The sequence below is a fragment of the Pleurodeles waltl genome, chromosome 6 (assembly GCF_031143425.1).
Source record: "Pleurodeles waltl isolate 20211129_DDA chromosome 6, aPleWal1.hap1.20221129, whole genome shotgun sequence".
Classification (NCBI taxonomy): domain Eukaryota; kingdom Metazoa; phylum Chordata; class Amphibia; order Caudata; family Salamandridae; genus Pleurodeles; species Pleurodeles waltl.
In genome coordinates this window covers 689,404,811-689,421,891 of record NC_090445.1, presented here as the reverse complement: position 1 = coordinate 689,421,891, position 17,081 = coordinate 689,404,811, and the positions used below count along the sequence as shown (strand labels likewise).

The 17,081-nt window shown below is 51.2% G+C and overlaps 1 protein-coding gene across 2 annotated transcripts in view; it reads left to right on the top strand.

Moving 5' to 3' along the window:
• Positions 1-1,685: 1,685 nt before the first annotated feature.
• Positions 1,686-17,081, top strand: part of GPR26 (G protein-coupled receptor 26) — a 287,674-nt gene continuing 272,278 nt past the window's right edge. The window contains exon 1 of one of the 2 annotated variants that reach the window (XM_069239136.1): positions 1,686-3,883. In XM_069239136.1, coding sequence (XP_069095237.1) covers positions 3,216-3,883 — 668 coding nt within the window. In that variant the 5' untranslated portion in view covers positions 1,686-3,215. The remainder of the gene's footprint in view (positions 3,884-17,081) is intronic. The other variant, XM_069239135.1, reaches the window with a different exon arrangement.

The window sequence follows — 17,081 nt, the reverse complement described above, 5'->3', positions numbered from 1 at the left end:
GGCAGAGGTGTTTATTGAGATCTTGCACTGACATTCCATCATCCATCGGCACAGTCAGGATTATACTAATCTATAGGAGCTGGATGCAGTTTGGCAGTTCTGGCGCTGCCGGGGGTGGAGAGAGGAGCTAGTAATCTCTTATCCGTTTCAAGTAGAACACGCTCTGTTAAAGCCAGTAGGTCCCTCCTTTGGGAGCATATAAAAAACAATCTAACAACAAAGAGAGAGACAAGCAACCGAGGCACACCGTTCATGCACTGAAGTGTACTCCTTTTCAGCTGGTCGTAAACATGTGATCAGACAGAGTGCTGTCGCTCCCTGTGGAGACAATGGTTTGCATGTTTCATCACACTGTTTGGGGAAAAAATGAGGCTAGTGAGACAGCCAATGCTGTCTTTAGGCTAGACTTAAAAATATTCCAACCAGCCCTGTCCTGGTCACTTAACATTCCCTGTGACATCAGGTGATCTCTCTGCTGTTTTACACTCACCTTTCGTGGCAAAGGAAGATATTTCTGTTGTCCTAGATTACCCTTGAATTTATACGGGAGGGGATCAGATTGTGAAATGTTTTAAACGCGCGACCCCATAAAAAAAGCCCCGTCAACCAAAGGAACCTGTAACAATCCCCAAGAGCTCTCACTGCACGGAGACGCAATTCATAATTTCAGTTCGCTGAGTTTAAATTGTCAGAAGTTTCCAGGAGCTGCATTTAGCTGTCAAGATAAACTAGCTCGAAAAAGCACCAGCATTTCTTTTGACAGCGCCGCCGTGCAGCAGAGACAGGGCTGTGCTTCACACTGTGCTTGCGCGTGCCACGGGCTGAGCCCGCCTCGAGACCCCGCGCGTGGCAGCGGATTAAACGAACGGCAGCCCCAGCTTCTCATGAGGGTGTAACTGGCACTGCTTCCGGCCAGTCATGGTGCATGAAACTGGTCCTACGTCTAGTACAGTGAGAGAACCTCTCGCCACAATGTGCCAGGGGTGAATCTGCCCCCAGCATGTGGCAGGGCATGAACCCACCCCTACCCATGCTACAGAGGGCGAACCTGCTGCTGCCACCTACCTGTTACAGTATGTGAGCCTGGCCCTGACCCAGACTTGTGGCAGGGACTGAACCCGTCCTCTGCGCATTGGTATTACCGGGCCGGGCTTTAGCATGGGTGAGATGAGCCCAGGAATAGGGCGCCAATATTTTGAGGGGCGCATGGAGCTGTCTGCAGTAAGGTAATGCCAGCAGCAGCGCTCTTCTCATCTTGCTCAAGTCTTGTCTATTCCTTTCTGTCTGCTTTGCCAGTTTAAAGTGGGTTTATTCCTTCAGTATTATATGCTTTTACACCCCGTTACCCCCTCCCTTCACCCTCTGACCCTTGCTGACACACATCAACAAAACCATCTGCCTGAGGCAGGAAAAGCTACCTGTGATTTAGGCGAGCTGGGGAGGACAAGGGGTGTTTTGTGCAGGATGCCCCAGCTCATCCAGCTACTGATCAGTGGACAAAAATGCCCCCCCCTGCTGTCCTTAACTCACCACCATCAGCGAAGGCGACACATTTCTCTCCTCCCACGCCCAGGGCGCTATCTCAGCAAAGGTGTACTCCGTGTGTTACAATGAGTGAACCCCCTTTTTGCCACATGACTGGTGCTGCACACTGCGTAATCCTGGCCCGAGTCCCACAATCTTTTCTCATTAACACGACCCAGGTGCTGAGCAGGCTCCAGGCGCAGCGCTCTGCCCTAACCCGGTCCTGCCTGAACGCTAACATCAGAGCTGAAGAAAGTTCCCCTGTCTGTGCAGCGTGCTCTGTTGAGCTCCCCCAACCCCGACAGTGGGTGGCGGAGGAGCGAGCCCCAGGGGTGAGCCTGGACTAGCCCTGAGGGCGGCCATCAGGTGAGGACCATTCTCCCATTCCCTCGCCACAGCGGGGGTGGGTTAGTGGTGCCTGCCGCCTACAGCTCTGTCCCGCTTTCCGAGGACAGTGGGCTTAGACGCCCCCTTGTCAGATCCCTGCGTCCAATACAGGGAGGAGGAAGCGAGAGCAGCCAGCCCACTCCGCCCACTGCCGGAGGAGCTGCAGGAGGGGCGAGCAGCACGGGCGCCCGTAGGAGAGGTACATCGTGGGAGAGGTACATCGCGAGAGCCACTGAGCAGAAGACATCGGTGACAGCGAGGCTCCTGCGGAGACACACGAGCTCCGCAGCCCGTGGACGGATCGCGCTGGATCCCGAGGAGAGGTACCTTCCGTGCCGCGTACTGACCTGGGCTCCTGGGAAGAGGTGCCTGCTGTGGAGCTACACACGCGTGGCACATGTGGAGCGACAAAAGCAGTGAAAGTCCTCGGATGTCATCACTGGAATCCTGAGAGAGAGCTGCTTTATGTGGAGCCCACTGCTTTGATGTTCCCCGAGTGACTGCTGATGAGGTGCAGTGGAGACGGGGTGCCGGGGACATGTATCTGCGGTGGAGCTGAGGCCCCCTGGCTCCTGGGGAGGTGCCTGCTGTGAGCACATGAGCTGAGGGGTTCTCTGTCCTGACTGGCATGCATCCTCTGCACATCGTGGCTCTGAGTTTGCCTGCGATCCTGTCGCCACTCCTTAAGTCGAGTGGTTCTCTCTCCGCCTAGTGTGACAACTCCGTTACCGGTCTCCGAGGCGGGGGTGTCTCTTCTGCAGTCTGCTGCCAATTGCCTAGGCAAGAATGATTCTCTCAAGAAGATGATCTCTGCTCCCGGTGGTGCCTCTAAGGCAGGGGGTGTCTCGTCGGCCTGGCATGCGGTCTCTACTCCCTGGTTTCCCTGACTCAGGGGGTCACTCGTCCGCTTGGCACACGCAGTCTCTTTTCGCTGGTGTCCCAGAGCCGAATGTCTTCCCCCTGTTCGCAGTTTCTGTTCCTGGTACCTGTAAGTGGAGCAAGTCTTTCGTCCGCTTGGTGTCCAGTCTTTGCCATCGGCGCTCCCGAGTGCAGTCTGACTGAGCGGTGGCGTGTCTCCTCTCCTGCTGCACTCTGAGCTCAGGCGCCTTCATCAGACTGCGCCCCTGAAGAGGAGAACTCGTCCCTGGAACCCCGTCTCTCCCCTCGGCACCAATGGAAAGACCCCTGGCCGCGTCTGCCACCTCGGGAGGCCAGGAGAGGTGTCTTCGGGGCTGGAGGGGTGATGGCCTGAGACCCCTCTGCCCTGGAGCCTCCGGCGCGGAGATGCTGTGACAGCCCCCACCATGGTCCTGTGGGGAGCGCTCACCTCCTTCCTGGTCGTGGTGATGATCATCGCAGCGCTGCTGTCCAACCTCTTGGTGCTGATCTGCTTCCTGGCCAGCGCCGACATCCGCAAGCAGGTGCCCGGCCTCTTCATCCTCAACCTGACCTTCTGCAACCTGCTCATGACAGTGTTCAACATGCCCCTGACCCTTGCGGGCATCATCTACGGGCGTGCCCCGGGGGGCGAGGGTCTGTGCTTCATGGTAGGCTTCCTGGAGACTTTTCTGACCACCAACTCCATGCTCAGCATGGCAGCCCTCAGCATAGACCGCTGGATCGCTGTGGTCTTCCCGCTGAGTTACCAGTCCAAGATGCGCTACAAGGATGCCGCTGCCATCCTCGCCTACACCTGGGTACACTCGATGACCTTCCCCGTTGTGGCCCTCTGCCTCTCGTGGGTCGGGTTCCATCAGCTATACGCCTCCTGCACCCTGCACAGCCAGAGGGAGGGAGAGCGGGCCCCCTTTGTGGTCTTCACGGTGGTCTTCCACTCTCTCAGCTTCCTGCTTTCCTTCCTGGTCCTCTGCTTCACTTACCTGAAGGTTCTGAAGGTAGCCCGCTTCCACTGCAAGAGGATCGACGTCATCACCATGCAGACCCTGGTCCTACTGGTAGACATACACCCCAGGTAAGTCCACATTCTGCCCATGGCTTGTGTCTGCCTGGCTGAAGGTAAGGAGTCGGGCAGGACCTTCACTGGGGCAGGAAGAGAACCACCACCACACCACTTGCAAGCCGAGGTGTCCTGAGACAGGGCAGGAAGAGGTCACCTACAAAGCTTTTGCATGGGTGTTCTTGGTGCATGGGGTAAACAGACAAGGTGTTGGAAAAACTCCTACAACACGAGGGATCATACCCATTCTAGCAAAAAGAGGGCCGCATTTTACCACAGACTCTGTGATCTTAAGTTCCCTACAGTGGAACCAGGGAGCGTAGCAAATGTAGGACCTATCCGCCCAGAGGTAAAGAGTACAGAATCCCAGCACACTACCTTCAAGAAGATAGGCCTTATCCAACCCCGAATAAAAACTGCAGAGTTCTACCACCACCATGTGACTTTGGCTGCCCTGGCTATAGAGGCAATAACAAAACAGGAGCGGCAGCTCATGAGCCTTATCTGCCAAGGGATAAGTAGAGAACACCCTCATCTGGCACCATATCAATCCTGAAACAGTAAAACCACAAACTCATCACATGACCTAGAACCCACTGGACCAAAGCTGCCATGGGGTATGAAACAAGCCTAGGTGACATTGTATTGAGCCTTACACAGTGTCAATGATTGTGCTGCTATTATTGTCACACTAGGTGTTGCTACATTGTCATAACACTTGGAACTCTTAATTGTTAATTGAATTGAGCTACAACTATTGTCGATTAAGGTGTTGTTACATCATCACAACATTTGGCACTCTGGATTTCGGGTTATCTTTCTCTGTCCTACAAAAACGTAGAACTTTCACCATTTATTTTCTTCTGTTTACCCTGTTAAATGTCTGCCAAATGTTCTTGGCAAAATTTGCATGTGCTCCTCGCCTCCCATTTTTACAGTTCTGATTTATAACACTGGTTGTAATAACATTAATATACTGCAGCCTTGGAAAAGTCCCACAGGCGAAACATGTATTGGCTTCTCCTCTTTATTGGCTGTTTTCCCATACAAACGACAAGCACTGACTCAGCTGATGCATCTTTTCTTATCTCCCAAGTTGTTAATGTACCTACTTATTGGTGTGAGGACTTAGAGCTGGGATCATGTGAAATCTAATTTACACCGACATGACAGGTTACGGTTGTTATGCGAAATGCCTGAGATTACACCCTTACACTATGTTGCATAACTGAGACTTCATTTGTGCAAAAATCCTATTGTGTTACCACTGGAACGTTAAAGCGCCGAATAGGAATGGCTGTTGTTCGCGTCATGCAAAATTGTGCACTACTTTTCAGCCCAAAGTACCTCCTAGTTCTAAAAATGAATATGAGAACTCATCTTGCACTAAAAAACAATACAAAATACCAGAGCCGCCTAATGTTGCATAATTGCTGGGCATTTTTTATAAACTATGCAAAGGGAACTATGCACATTTCACTCATGCCTGCTTGCACGCTTAGCTACAGAGCAACAGAGGTCTGCACTATAAAGAGTCATAATTCCAATGCTTAGGAGGTGAGGTCGAGTATGGCAGGATACCTCCGCCTGCAAGGAAGTGAATGAGACTGTAGCGGGGGTGGGTGGGAAGGGGGGGTATTAACGAGCACTGGGCAGAGGGAGACGCAATGAGATGCTGATGTGGCGCGGTGTGGGAGCACGGACTTCATGCTTTCCTGGAGAGGAGAAAGGGAGCCAGGCATCAGTCCCCTGGGGGGCACTCCGTTCGTTAGGGCACAGTGGGGAATGCCTGGCATCTTGATTTCCCTTTCCTACATCTCCTGTTCTCTAATGTTCAGATGCTGTTTCTGATAGTTTCTCAGAGCCCAGACCCATGTGGCCAAGTACCGCGGAAGGCTTGATCGACTGCCTTATAAAGAAATAGCTAACTTGTCCATGGAATGTCTGTAGCAGGCCACCTCAGACAGGCACCCTTATCCAGGGTTGTATTAGGTTGAAAAACAGGCCCGGGCACCCTAAAGAAAAGTGGCCCACAATTGCGGATTATGCCTTTTCGCAACACTGCTTCAGTGTTTGAACTAGAATCAAAATAAGGAGGGGAGTTCTCTAAAAGAGAAATGTCCAAAAAAACTGAAACAGAATGATCTGTCTAGCTGTCAAGATCTATGAGTATAACTTTTGTTTTCTTAGCTCCACTGAGATTTAAAAAATAGTAAACATTGCCTGCACTCCTTGTCCAGGTATTAGTTCACACTAGTGAACCACAACTGAATATCATTGAGGTCACTTCTGTTCAAGTCCACTGCTCAATCTACATACATTAATATGCCGGTAGCCAGCCCAAGTTAGCTTTTTGTTTCAATGTGCCGGCCCAGCCAGGGGCTGGTATTGATGACTCCTGTCCTGTTGGTGAAGGGGAAGTATCAAGGCCTCCAGAAAGGCCACTTAGACCTCCACTGGGCCGCTAGTAGCATCTGAACAGGCACAGATCGATTTCAAATCAGCCACCACTCTACCCTAAAAAGCGGCCCACAGCTGCATCTAAAACATTGGCCCATCAGCCACTGCCCGCTTTACCAATCCGACCCTGCCCTTATTTTTCCTTGGATGGTGACCGGAGTGGGCAAGCACAACCCCTGGCATCCGGGATAGCCTGACGTGACAATGTGCAATGTCTAACACAACACACAAACCTTATTTCTCATTTGAAAGGGAGTGTAGAGCGGCCATCGTACCTAGAGCCTTGGGGAGAGTGTAAAGAATTATCTGCCCTGTCCCTGACAATTTAGCCCCTCCCACCAGGCAGGGAAGGGAACCTCTCCAGCAGCCTGTAACCTTCATCCATCCTGGGGCAGGAAGTGCTCAGTTCCGAACACCACGCCCTGCCTCCCACAACTTTTAAAAGTATCAGCTTTATAATTCTTGCCCGAGGACAGCCATGCCACCAACTTCTGCCCAGGTGCCCTTCCTGTGCCTCCTGGTCCCCTTAGTTCCTGCCTGATCTGCTCCCCTAGACCCTTTCTCGAGTTCCGCTCTCCATGACAGCCTCACGTGCCCTCTCCCTGCTCCTACTCGGGGCCCTTCTTCTTGCCCCTATCCCGCATCGCTCTCCTGTCTCTTCCTGTCATCTAGACTGCACCGTAATGCACGCCTTTCTCTCTGACCCGAGCACCTCTGCGTGCCCTGGCTCTCACGTGAACCCCGTCTCTGTCACTACACGCACCCTATGACAGAGCCCCCTGCCCCAACCCCGCACTCTGTGTCCATGCACTTGCTACCTACTGTTCGCACCCCAGCCAGGTCATTCGTTCCTTTTCCCCTTTCAAGTACCCTCTTCCTGCCTTCGCCTTCCCCTGTGGCGCCCCCAATCTGCCCTCTCTTTATTCCCCTTTCTTTGCCTCACCTCAAGCCCCAAACGTTGTCCCTGATCCGTGTGCCATTCTCTTTACCCTGCTCCTTTGCCCTCGTTGCTTCCATTGTGTGACTCTCTCATCCCCACGGCCCCCTGTGCCCACCTCCTTTCCGTCATCCTCCCCTGTACCACCCTGTGCGGCTTACTTCCCTGTACCCCCTTCCTACCCAAAGCACACTGTCCGTGCCCCTTTCTCTCTTCCTGCGCTAACTTTGCCCCTCTATTCCAATCCTTCCCCTGGGCTCACATCCCCCTCACCCAGGAACCCTGTGCCATGCTCTTTGCCCTATCCTGCTGACTTCCCATTTCCCATGCGCCCCTTGCGCCCTCGCCCCCTGCTGTCAGCATCCCTCGCACCCCCCGTCTTCGTCTCCACATGGCTTGTCCTCTCCTGCTGGAATGTATTCAGCGCTGTGCACTCACGCGCCAAAAGTGGGTGTTTGGGTGCGAGCTACCAGACCAATCTCATTTTTGGCGAGATCTTGCTGTGATGCCCTCTATATTACTCGGAATTTGTCCAGCTTCTGGAGTCACGCAAGGGACAACAATTTCCCACAGAAAATGAAAACACCTTTAATGGGTTTGTAGTGTGGGAGGGAACATAAGCTTGCAAAGCAACGAGTTTATCTCGTATTCCCATGTTTGGCATTCGGACGTCTTTCTGAAAATGATCAAGAAATGCATGTTTTTTTAACCCTTTTTCGTCACTGGGGTAGGCGGACGGGTGCCTCGGCTTCTCTGTGCTGATCTGTACTCAGTCAATGAACAGAGCAGGCAGTAACAATCCACGTCATTTACAGTCATGTGCCCGGCAGAGACTATTCGGAATAGGGCGGCTACATGACTGCCTCACTCACTGCAAACGTAAATAGAAAACCAAGGGACTAGAGAGACTGCAAGTAACCCCAGCGCCAAGCCATGTCCGCCTGCGTTCTCATGCCGATCACACCTGACACATCTGCAGTGGCGAAACTCAAAATGTCAACGCCCCCCTCCACACACACACACAGAAAGGCCCCCCCGAGTTTCCAGTGTGTTACTGATGCTCACTGGCCTTCGTCTGAATAGGGTGACCCCATAAATGGTTGGGGGCTCCGTGGAGGGACGAGGGCGTTAGGACCTTTGGCTCCTATTTCCCTGGCGAGTAAACATAACGCACCCAGTTTTATCACCTCGAAAGGTCGACGAATGCTCTTAACCCACCCACTTCTCTTACTAGCCTCTAGTTTCGGGTGTTGATCGGAATTCGTCACTGAGGGCCTTCGGAGCTGGATAGGACACTGACTGTGTGTGAACTAGTACTGGGTGGTGGACAGAGACAGCGCTGCTTTCTGCCTCAGAGTTTACCATTTTGTAGTAGCGGAACGTGTTCGGGGAGCGGCGGGCTCAGGGGCTCCCCTCCGGGCGAGGCAGTGACTGTGTGTGGATATCCACAGTCCCAGTGGCGCTGATGGAGTAGGCCTGCGTTCACTTGTGACTTTGACTCGCTCACTTTGACCTCTCCCCTTTGCTCATAAACACGGAGCGGGTGAAACAAAGGGAGTGGTTAACACGTTTTAAGAACCTGCTTGATGGCTCAGTAATAGGACTAACCGAGCAACCATTCACATGGTAAAGTTATATTGAAGAGCAGGGCAGCGTGGAGCGGCACTGGTGATTAAAATGCGGTATATTTATCCTTGGAATGTTTTTTTATCGTGGGAAGTAGGGCATTTCCCTAGGAAGCTCCACGTAGCTTCTCAGATCTGCACGGATTTTCCATATTTCTCTCTTTATCAAAACAATCCTGACTTATAGACCTATATTTGGTAAGTGAAAGTTGTTTCTCTTTTCTCAAAACTTCATTCTGTGTAACCTTGGAAGGCACATTTTTCTTTGTTTTGGTCACTGGAGCGTGGGAACATCTATGCTCTTACCCATAGGCTCGCATCCCCCCTCCCAATTTGAAAAGGCACAGTTAGTACGCGCTGAACCTGGCCTCGGAATTAGCAGGTCTTATATTTAATCTCAGTTTTTGCATGTAACCCAAAGTTTTATAATTGGGGTCTCCATATCGTCAAATCCGTGTAATGTAACAAATGTGCAATTAAAAAAGACTGCAATATGTGTTCTATAGCACTGTCCTGATTACATGTTGCTTTCGCCCCGCCCTCCTCGTCACATTTTGTTTCCCCCCAGTCACTTCGCAGATAGCATGTGCCTGTGTACAACACTTTGCGCTTGAGATGCTCATAATGAGATTTTAAAATATGGCCTGCAGATTAAGCAGAACTCTGAAGCAGGCACGTTAACCCCCTGGGCTACTTTACCATACAAAGAGACGTTCTTTAACTGCTTGCTGAAAGATGTTACGTCAAAAGATGGATTAGCAGTGTTGCACGTGTTTCAACAGTGAGAGCCCAGCGCACACTATGTAAGGGGTTTCCCTGAGAGTACAATATTTTTTAGTCCATGCTGGAAAAGCAAATGGCGCAATGAGAGGAGAGGTTTACTCGAATTAATGAGTGTTTTGGTCCAAACTAGTCACACGCTGGCCAAGACAAGTTTATTCTTGTTTTATCTACTGTTCAGAAGGACGTTAGGTGGGAGGGAAAGGCAGGAGTAAAATGAGGGATGAGAGAGATTTAAAGGACAAATGGGCAGTGGCCTTAGAACGGAGAAAAGAGAAGGGGAGGTAAACAGAATTGGGTGAAGTATGGGAGACTAGGAGGGAGGCAATTGAAGGGTGGAGGAGGGTGAGACAAAAGGAGCAAGGTGTAGTGTCGGCGCAGCGCTATAAGCATACGCTGAGGTGAGGTTGTATTGGTTTCTTTATTTGCATGACACCTCAGTCTCGGCATACGCAGTTACTAACCCCGCTCCCGCCGTTCTGTGTCCCTTTTATTGTCTTAGTCCACCTCACGCTGCCCCCACCATTCGCCTGGCATGGTGAGGGGTGTGACCTTATCGGCCCTGTCCTGGAGCATACATTTAGGTTCGCCCGGAAATGGCGAATACGACATTCCTCCCTAAAACAAAACAAACAAAAGGAAAAACTCAAAATTGAGCAGGGGATGGGGCTGCAGAGGGAGCAAGATAAGTATAGTTCGGTCTGTCAAAAAGTCAGCATACCTTCTGGATGGGCCTGGGTTGGACCTCAAGTGATAACGTCCGGCCCCTGCTAGTCCAGGCAACGGTAGGAAGCAACCGCTCTAGATGAGACCCTCACTTGCGGGAAATGCGTTCTCCCAGATGGTTGATGATCTGAGATCTGACGGCATAGACCGTCCTGCCGCCCCGCTGTGTTGCTGTAAGTGTCGACCATGGATTGATGACTCTAGTGAAAAATCGACATCTTCTGGGTCACTTTGGATACCATCGCTTAGAGGGTTGTCTTCTCCACTGCCACCGGGGAAGATGGACGTTCCTCGTAACTCGCTGTGATCATGGTCCCTTTTATGGTGGTCATTGTCCATGGTGCATCTTCGAATGACAGCCTAAACTTTCCTCCTGGGTGACAATCTCGAATGAGCATGGTGTTTCCCACCTGGATCGAGCTGCTCTGGGGTTTTCGCCTCCGTGATGCATAGTTATTGTTGCGGGATCTCCACTCCATAGATCGGTTAGGGGATTTGACTGGGCGACCCATTGAGGGAGGTGTGGGATGGCGTCGGTCACTACCCTTCCGAAGCACAACTGGCTCGGGAAGACTCCTGTGGAGGCATGGGGTGAAACTCTGTATTCACACAGGAACATGTACAGGGCGTGTTCAATGTTCTCTGACTCCGCGGTGGCAATGCGGGTGGTCCTTGTCAGTGTCTTCACAAACCTTTCCACTTCCACATTTGCATGGTGCCAGCAGGGAGTAATCCAGCGATGTTCGGTTTCTTGATATCAAAAAAGTCATACCATTCACGGCTGCTGAATGGGGACCCATTGTCTGTGCGGATCTCACTGAGGAGGCCGTTGGTGGCCATCATCTTCTTAGCTTTGGGGAAGACCATGGGCACCGAGGTAGTCGGTGCGATCTCCACCTTGGGGTATCAGGAGTAATCGTCCATTACTATCAGCATGTATGATCCATCGGGTAGGCTCCCAAAGTCAGCAGTGACCCTCTGCCAAGGAGCAGTTGGGCCGTCTTTGGTGATGACTGGCACTGGGGGGTCAGGTGTCCCGCTCGGCTGACAGGCGATGCATCCTTTCACCACCTCTTCTACTAGTTGGTCCAGGCTGGGGAACCAGACTTTACTTCAGAGCCTGTTTTGGAACTTTACAATGCCTTGGTGGATGCCAAGGGCCAGCAGGACGACCCGAGACCTCAGGCAGGTGAGGATTACTAGACGGGGGCCATGCAGCTGGCATCTTTCTGCACTCACTGAAAGTTCTTGTCAGATGTGGAATAGGGCCAGTAGGGTGGTCTTGGCTTCGATTGTCTGAAACGTTGCCAGATATTGCAGTTGGCGCCAGTCGCTGGACCGAGCCGCCTCTATGGCCATTTGCAGACAGTCATCCTGGCTAGTGGCTTCCACCACTTTAGACTTCAGAGAGTGGTATGGGTATTGGTCTAGCCCGGTCCACGACCAACCTGACATACTCTTCTGTCTCAATGGCTTCCTCAGCCTCCTGGGATGTGGCGGGCTGTGCATGACGAGATAAAAAGTCTGCAGGATTGCAGGTACCTGGTTGGTACTCCACGGTGAAGTTGAATTCTTGAAGTTGCAGTATCCACTTCTCGATTCGTGGCAGAGGCTTGGATGATGACCCTGTGAATAGCGGGAGGAGTGTTTTATGATCTGTTACTTCGGTGAATGCCTTGCCATAAAGGTACAGGTGAATGTGCCGACACCCCCAGTGGATGGCGATAGCTTCCCACTCGATCTGGGAGTAGCGTTGCTCTGTAGGTGTCAGCATCCGGCTGGCGAACACAATTGGGGCCCATTCGCTGCAATCCTGCTTCTGAGTGAGGACGGCACCCAGACCAGTGGGGCTGGCATCGATGGCCAACTGCGATTCCCGCTGGGGGTCGAAATACACTTGGGTGGTATCCGCCGAGACCGTGCTCTCAGTGTCTTGGAACACGGTCTCTTGCTCACTCCCCCACACCCAGGGGTGGTCAGTCTTCGTTAGGTTCCTCAGGGGGCCAGTTATGTCTGATAGGTTTCTCATAAGTCACCCGCAGTCTGTGACCATTCCTAGGAAGCTTCTAACCCCAGAAACAGATTACGGTGTGGGATCTGTGGGAGCTTCTTGAATGTCTCTTACTTTTGCGGGATCTGGGCCAATGCCTTGCTCTGAGAACCTGTATCCAAAAAAGGAAATGTCACTTTTTAGGAACTCACACTTGTCGCTGTGCAGTCTGTGTTCTCGCAGTATCACAAACACAGCTCAGAGTCCTGGGGAAATGCACCAAGATGTTGTCGCTTACGTTAAGGACCCCCGGGAGTCCCTACAGTACCCCTTTGATGGTGTGCTGGAACACCTCTGCTGCGCTGGAGATGCCGATGTTCAGGCGGGTGTACCTCCAGAGGGCTGTGTTGGTAGAGAAAGTAGTGATGGGCCGGGAATCGGGTGTAGTACCAGCTGGTGGTAACCCAACTGGAGGTCCATCATGGAGAACCACTTGGACCCGGAGAGCTCGCCAATGATGTAATCTATGTTTGGGGTCAGATGTCTCTCCAGCTTGATGGCCTGGTTGGGCAGTCGCGTGTCCACACAAATGCGGATGGCCTCAGGCTGTTTTGGCTTCTTCGCAACGACAACCGGGGATAACGAGTGGGTGGGTCCTGACACTCTTTCATTTATTCCTTCCTTCTCCAGTTCCCATTCCACTTTTGGTCGTAGGTGGAACGCCACTCGTCTGTGCCTGAGAGCGACTGGGCTCATGGACTCGCCAATGTGCAGCTTGAGGGGGGGTCCTTTGAGACAACTTATGCCACTGAAAAGCCCTTCAGACTCTCTGGTGAGGTCTCCCAGGCCACTGGTGTGAATGCTGAAAGCAAAATGTACCAGTCCTAGGTCACGTGCTGTTTGGCAACTAAGCAAGAATCCTGACCCTTCATGTGACATGTAGACTTTGGCCTTGGCCCTTGTGCCTTTGTGGGCGAGGTCTGTTATGAAGACTCCTGCCATCTGTAGGTGTGTAGCATTCCCAAAGGAATATGCCCGTACTTTTGTGGTTGTGAGGGGCGGGGGTTCGTTAGGTCATGGTAAGCTTCGGTGGCCATGAGGTTGATAGAGGCTCCGGTGTCTATCAATGCTGGCATGAGGTGTTCTGCTGCAACCACCTGGCATGTGGACAGTCGGCGGCCTTTGTCTGATCCCTTGTCCACAGCCCTTACCACATGGACTGTCTCCTCGTCCATGTCGCTCTCCGATGAGGTGATGGGTGGTGCTGCAACTGTCTTGACCACCTTTTTGGGAGTGGTTGGGGCAACTCTGGCTGAGGAGCGGCAGACTTTAGAGAAATGATTCAACTTGCCTCACGCACTGAAAGTCTTACCTCTGGCTAGGCAGCCGCCAGGGTGTGGCAAGGTGCCCCCGCACCATCTGCAGGCTTTGCCTCTCAGTTTTGACCATGGGATCCCAGTCTTGGTCTTGGCATTGTCTGCAAGTATCGCGTTGACGGGCTATGACTTTATCTGGGCGGTTGGCAACTGTTCCATATGTGCAGACTGCACCTTTGAGAGTTCTTGAGCGTCCTAGGGTGAAGATGTCCCTCATGCGCATGTTGGGTACTTGTAAGATGAGTTCGCGAAGCTTGAACGATGCTCATCCTTGGATGAACTGAGTTCTGATTTTTTCATCCTCGTCCGGTAAGGTGCATGTGCTGGCCAAGTCTCTTAGGCGCATAGAACACATCCAGTGATACGTCGGACCTCTGGCACGCTTGCCACAGCAAGAACCGCTCATAGTCTGGGTTTGCATAGGGCTCAAAGTGCGCGGTTATCACAAACTTCAGAGTGCCGTATGAGTGTGGGGTTGCTACTGCCATCGATTTAGAGATTTTGTGAATGTCTGCCCCTCTGCAATGGAGTAGCAGTGGACGTTTACTCTCCTCCTTAATTTCAAGGGCCTCGAATTAGGTTTTGAGGCACTCCACCGATGTCTTCCAGCGTGTGGCCTGTGTGGAAGGGTTCTCTGTGACTGTGAATGGCTCCAGTACAGGTATGCTGGCCATGCTGAGGTTGACAAATGTGGGCTGATGGTCACCGGGGGGGCGGCGTGCCGCTGGCAGTGAGGTGGGCCTTCCGCGACTGGGAAGTGCGCTGACGGTGTGGCGGCCAGTTTCTTTGCCTGGAGCCTGGTGTTGAGTGTAGGCCCTCGGCCCTGGAGGGTGAGTAACTTTTTGAAAGCAGGGTGCAGGAGCTGCCCAAAAACCAGAGGGCTGAGAGTTGGAATGCCACCCAGGGAGGGCAGGGCAGACCCACAGAGAACTAGAGGGCCCCACAGTACCTCCAGAGATGCAGTCCGAGCAGCTGGCACAGCGGTGGGCACATTGAGGCTGGAGACAGATCTGGGCAGTTGCTGAGAGCATGTGGTCCTGAGCACTGAACCGCCGCGCTTGGAGTAGACACATGTGTGCGTGCAGCGAGCACAACACGCGGTGTGCAGACAGACGTCGGGCCTGCCAAAATCATCTTCTTTGCAGCCTCAGGAGACCACGTATGTGGGTCGCAGCGAGGCAGACCTGCGGCGTGCAGGTAGGTGTTGGGTCGGCTGTAGCTCGTTCTTCTGTGGCCTTGGGCGGGGAGACAGCTTTGGGCACCAAAATGGCCTCTGAGGTTCTCAGGGCTGTGAGCAGGGGTGCCGTGTGCAGGCAGAAACACGCACCCTGTGGTGAAACGGGAAGGAGGGCCCTCCTCGTCACCAGTGTAGTGTCGGCCCGGCACTATAAGGATGCACTGAGGCTGAGGGGAGGTTGTATTGGTTTCTTTATTTGCATGACAACTCAGTCTCGGCATACACAGTTACTGACCACGCTCCCGCCGTTCTGTGTCCCTTTTATTGTCTTAGTCCACGTCACAAGGCCCCCACCATTTGCCTGGCATGGTGAGGGATGTGAACTTATTCGCCCCTGTCCCAGAGCGTACATTTGGGTACGCCCAGAAATGGTGAACACTACACAAGGCATAAGAGAGAAGAGGGAAGGGAGCAAGAAAGGAGACAAGGTGAGGTGAGAGGAAGGGAAGGACAAAAGCAGGAGGGCAAAGGAGTGCAATGGGAGGAAAGTGACAAAAGGAGAATGAATACACAGAAAAAGGGAGAAGAGAGGAAAAGGGGGTGATTAGAGAGAGGGAGCAGTAGTAGTAGAAAGAGAAAAGAGGAAAGATGCCCTTTAAAGGGAGAAACAGGCCTGCTTGCTCGCAGCCATTCTGGATGTGGGTTCAAGTGGGGGGTATTTATTTTCTCTGAATACTCCCCTGCAGTCAAGGTGCATCATTATGTAGCCCTTATAGCCTGTCTGTTGGCTTTTTTTGGGAGGCCAGATTAAAATCCTGTGATCCAGTTCAAATTTAGAGAACTGGAAGGAATCAATTATATCATATTTTTCGTTATTGTCTCCCTCAAACGTCTTTCGTACGTAATGTGTTGCAGAATAGAGTAGAATAGCTTAGAATGTCTCCTGTAATAGCTATTTTATTCTGAACTATGCTGTGCAAATGTAGCAACATATATTCATAAGGCTAGTCAGTTACTTATTTTCTTTGTTAAAGCTTGCAGTGAAAGCACATGCGGTTAAAATTGCATTGAATCGCTGTGTTTTCCTGTTAACACATTTTGAACTCCTACCCCATTTTTAAGTTCGTTTTTTATTCATAGAAATAAAAGAGAACATTTTATTCCTCAATAATATATATCATTTGAGAAAATACAGCTATTGGTCATGATCTGCCTCTTACTTCGCTGTGGACATCTTGGACCTCATTCAGGAAAATATTTTTGGCGTTGTGGTTGTAAATGGCTCCTTTTGTCCTTGTCAGGGATACTGTGCATTTGTATACACCAACTGTGTATAATTACGCAGTCGTTAGTGGGTATTCACAGCATTTCTCACACTTTCTTATCCTGGAAATGGTTGGAGATTAACTCCTCTATAGGGCTAGAATAACTCCCCTTCCTTAGTGGAAATAGAAAAAGAAGGCCCCCAACCTAAATGAGAGTGACAGTGAAAGGATTTATCCATGGTGAAAAAAATGTTTCGCGGTAGAAAAAGAAAAAAGTTTTAAAAAAACAAACTATAGTTGCACAGTGGGCTGCCTTTCCCCAATGTAGTTTTGTACCCTACATACATCTTCATATTGCCATATGGTAGATGACGCATTGTGTGCCAGTAGTATGCGTAAAATAGCTGAAACTATCGACTGGCAGCTTTCCAGATGATTGCTTAGTATGTTTGTGAATTCTCAAAAGGTATGTATTTACAGTCGTGCATAGGCGTAAATGTATAACTTTGCACGGGAATCGGATGCCTGGGAATTTGAATTATCTTATGGTCTAATGAAGAAGATGAGCCACATGCAGTCTGTTTAAAGGCTAGGTATCTTTATTTTCTGATTTTCTATAAATCTCCCTCTTGTTAAACAGCTCTCTGTGCAGAGGGTTTCTGTGTAGCAGCCAACAGTACAGATCTGAAAATCAGTAGTCAAGATTAGATTTGCCCCACCAACTTTTTCAAAGTAATGTTATTTTTAGACTACATTTTTTTTGGCATAAACACGAACGCACAACATATACACTGCCATGTAAATTGTACCAAAACCATTAATTACTAACTTTTGACTGAAACCAAATGCACAATGTCCAGGTTGCCAGAGCTAAAAA